Source organism: Littorina saxatilis, linkage group LG17 (assembly GCF_037325665.1).
Source record: "Littorina saxatilis isolate snail1 linkage group LG17, US_GU_Lsax_2.0, whole genome shotgun sequence".
Lineage (NCBI taxonomy): Eukaryota > Metazoa > Mollusca > Gastropoda > Littorinimorpha > Littorinidae > Littorina > Littorina saxatilis.
This window is the reverse complement of record NC_090261.1, coordinates 41,551,971-41,554,470: the sequence shown is the minus strand read 5'-3', so window position 1 is coordinate 41,554,470 and position 2,500 is coordinate 41,551,971. Positions and strand designations below refer to the sequence as shown.

Genomic DNA, 2,500 nt, shown 5'->3' with positions numbered 1-2,500 from the left:
AACGAAAACAGATTAGACTTAGAATGACAAATGTACTGGTGATGTCATTTGGGACATACTGACATGAAAACGTCACCTTTTGTCATTGTCTCAAATGCATGATAACTGTCTCTGCACAGCCTCTGTAATCATATGTAGGGAAAAACCAAACAGATCAGTCCTCAATACAAAACAGATGAATGTAGTACATATACCTACCATATACTATGATAATTTTAGTCAAGTTACCTACATTACCAGGTGGAGCAGATCCAGCAGGGGAATATATCGTACAACGATACAAAAGATGTGCTGAAGAAACTAGTGAACGAAACAGAAAATTCGCTGACGCAAGGTGACGTCAAAGCAGTCGTTGACATCATGGACGCATTGGCAAACATTGCGTCACAAAAACACCCCCCTGACGAAGAATATCTCGGGGTAGGTGTGCATTTTATATGTTGGAAACTGCTCGTTGAATTTAGAAAAGTTGTCTTGTTTTCAGCTGAAGCCTTGTGTTTCTTAGCAGTGACTTATGTCTCTCTGTTTTTTCCTTGAAATACAATATCTTAAACGGAAAACATTTTCTTTGATGAGTTTGAAATAACCCTTGGTTTGATCGTTGGTGGTTGTGAGGAGCTTATTACAAATAGGATAATTATTTTGTATGATCCCGTTGTAGATAATTATGGCAGCAATGCCAATAACATTCTCATGCATTTTCTTAATTTTTGTTTTGGATTATCCTCTTCCAAATACATAATTATTCAAACATGGCTTGCTCTTCTTTTTCTTCGTCAGAATTTTGTTAACATCACTGAGAACGTTTTCAACGCTTCCGCAGACATTTGGTCAAGCGATACGGTAAGCAGAGTTGCTACCTCCAGGTGCATGGGGAAAATATTTACAAATTACAAAACACAAACACAACATATTCCAAACAATCAATGACACGCCATTATATCACTCGTTAACAAACACCAATTAATAATCAATAAAAATCAATAACACTGTATCCCTTATTACAATTGTTTATCATTCGGAAAGCTTAAACAATGTACCAATTCCAATGATATATTCCTTCTTTTTGATGAAATTAATCGATGCATAATGCATATAATGAAATTCGTTTCCAACTTCAGATTTACAATGCAAACAAAATCGATATTCTATTGGATGCCTTCAAACATTTTAGTATCAAAGGCCCACTTCTTCGCGTGAAAACTCGTAAGTAAGTTTGGCTTACTATCCCAGATCTCGCCACAATTTAAATGAATTCATTTCTTAAAATATCCACTGATTGCAATTTCAAGTTTAATTCATAGAAATATCCATTTCGCATTGGGCACACCGAGCACCCAGGTTAATCACGTTCGACATGTGACCAAATAGAGGTATGGTCTTAATCCATGTCAGGGGCGGATCCAGGGGGGGATTCAATATGAGGCTTATATCGCGCATATTCCGTGGGTACAGTTCTAGGCGCTCTGCAATGATGCCGTGTGAGATGGAATTTTATATAAGGCCAGTAGATTGCAGCCATCTCGGCGCATATTTACCTTTCACGGCCTATTATTCCAAGCCACACGGGTATAGGTAGACAATTATTAACTGTGCCTAAGCAATTTTGCCAGGAAAGACCCTTTTGTCGATCGTGGGATCTTTAACGTGCACACCCAATGTAGTGTACACGGGGGGAGGGTTCGGACACCGAAGAGAGTCTGCACACAAAGTTGACTCTGTGAAATAAATTTCCGCCGAACCTGGGATCGAACTCACGCTGATAGCGACCAACTGAATACAATTCCAGCGCACTACCAACTGAGCTATATCCGGGATTTCCGCCCCCCCCCCCCCCCTCCCCTAGCCTAAAAAAAAGGAGCCGGCCTTTCTTAATGACGCTAGTTGGGTAATTTGTTGGCTTAGGTTCCACCAGATCGGTCGATTTTCCTTGTTTGATCCAAGGTTGTCTTCTTTAATTAACTTTTGGAAGTTGTATCGGAGGAGGTTTCTTGGCTCAGATTGCACCAGATTGGTCCATTTAGTTTTTATCAACATTTTTCGGGGGGGGGGGGGGGGTATGCAGGCATATGCTTCGCGCCCTCAGCTAAACGCTTCACGTCGTCGATCCGTCCCTCAAAGAAATGTTGACCCCCCCCCCCCCCCCTCTTAAAAATGATGTGATCCGCTCCTGCATGTAAACACCTGGCCAAATCTGAGAAGGTGAGCCGAAGTGTTTTCAGGAGAAGGACTGTGCTTACTCATAGAGAGTAAAGTATTCTCTATGGCTTACCACTGTTCTGTTTTCACAAGGACTGCTTAAAATAAGCACTGTGCTTGAGTGAGCAATCCTGAATGCCATGTGTTGTTCATTTCACGATACAAAATGAGTAAAGTCTTGTTAAAACCAGAAGAAGTGTGCCTTTACCTGGTAATGTATTGTTAAGTAACTGACGTGAGAGTCTTTTCCCTGTGCAGACTTTAGCTAACCGAGTGCTACATGCCGTGGAAGTTATCGGAG

At 41.0% G+C, this 2,500-nt stretch overlaps 1 protein-coding gene across 1 annotated transcript in view; it reads left to right on the top strand.

Moving 5' to 3' along the window:
• LOC138952912 (adhesion G protein-coupled receptor L3-like) overlaps positions 1–2,500 on the top strand; it is a gene marked incomplete at its 3' end in the record, with an annotated part of 28,597 nt that overhangs the window by 3,739 nt on the left and 22,358 nt on the right. The window contains 3 exon segments of the mRNA XM_070324662.1: positions 241–420; positions 781–843; positions 2,458–2,500. The exon segment at positions 2,458–2,500 is cut by the window's right edge and continues 66 nt beyond it. Of these exon segments, the coding sequence (XP_070180763.1) occupies positions 241–420; positions 781–843; positions 2,458–2,500 (286 nt within the window).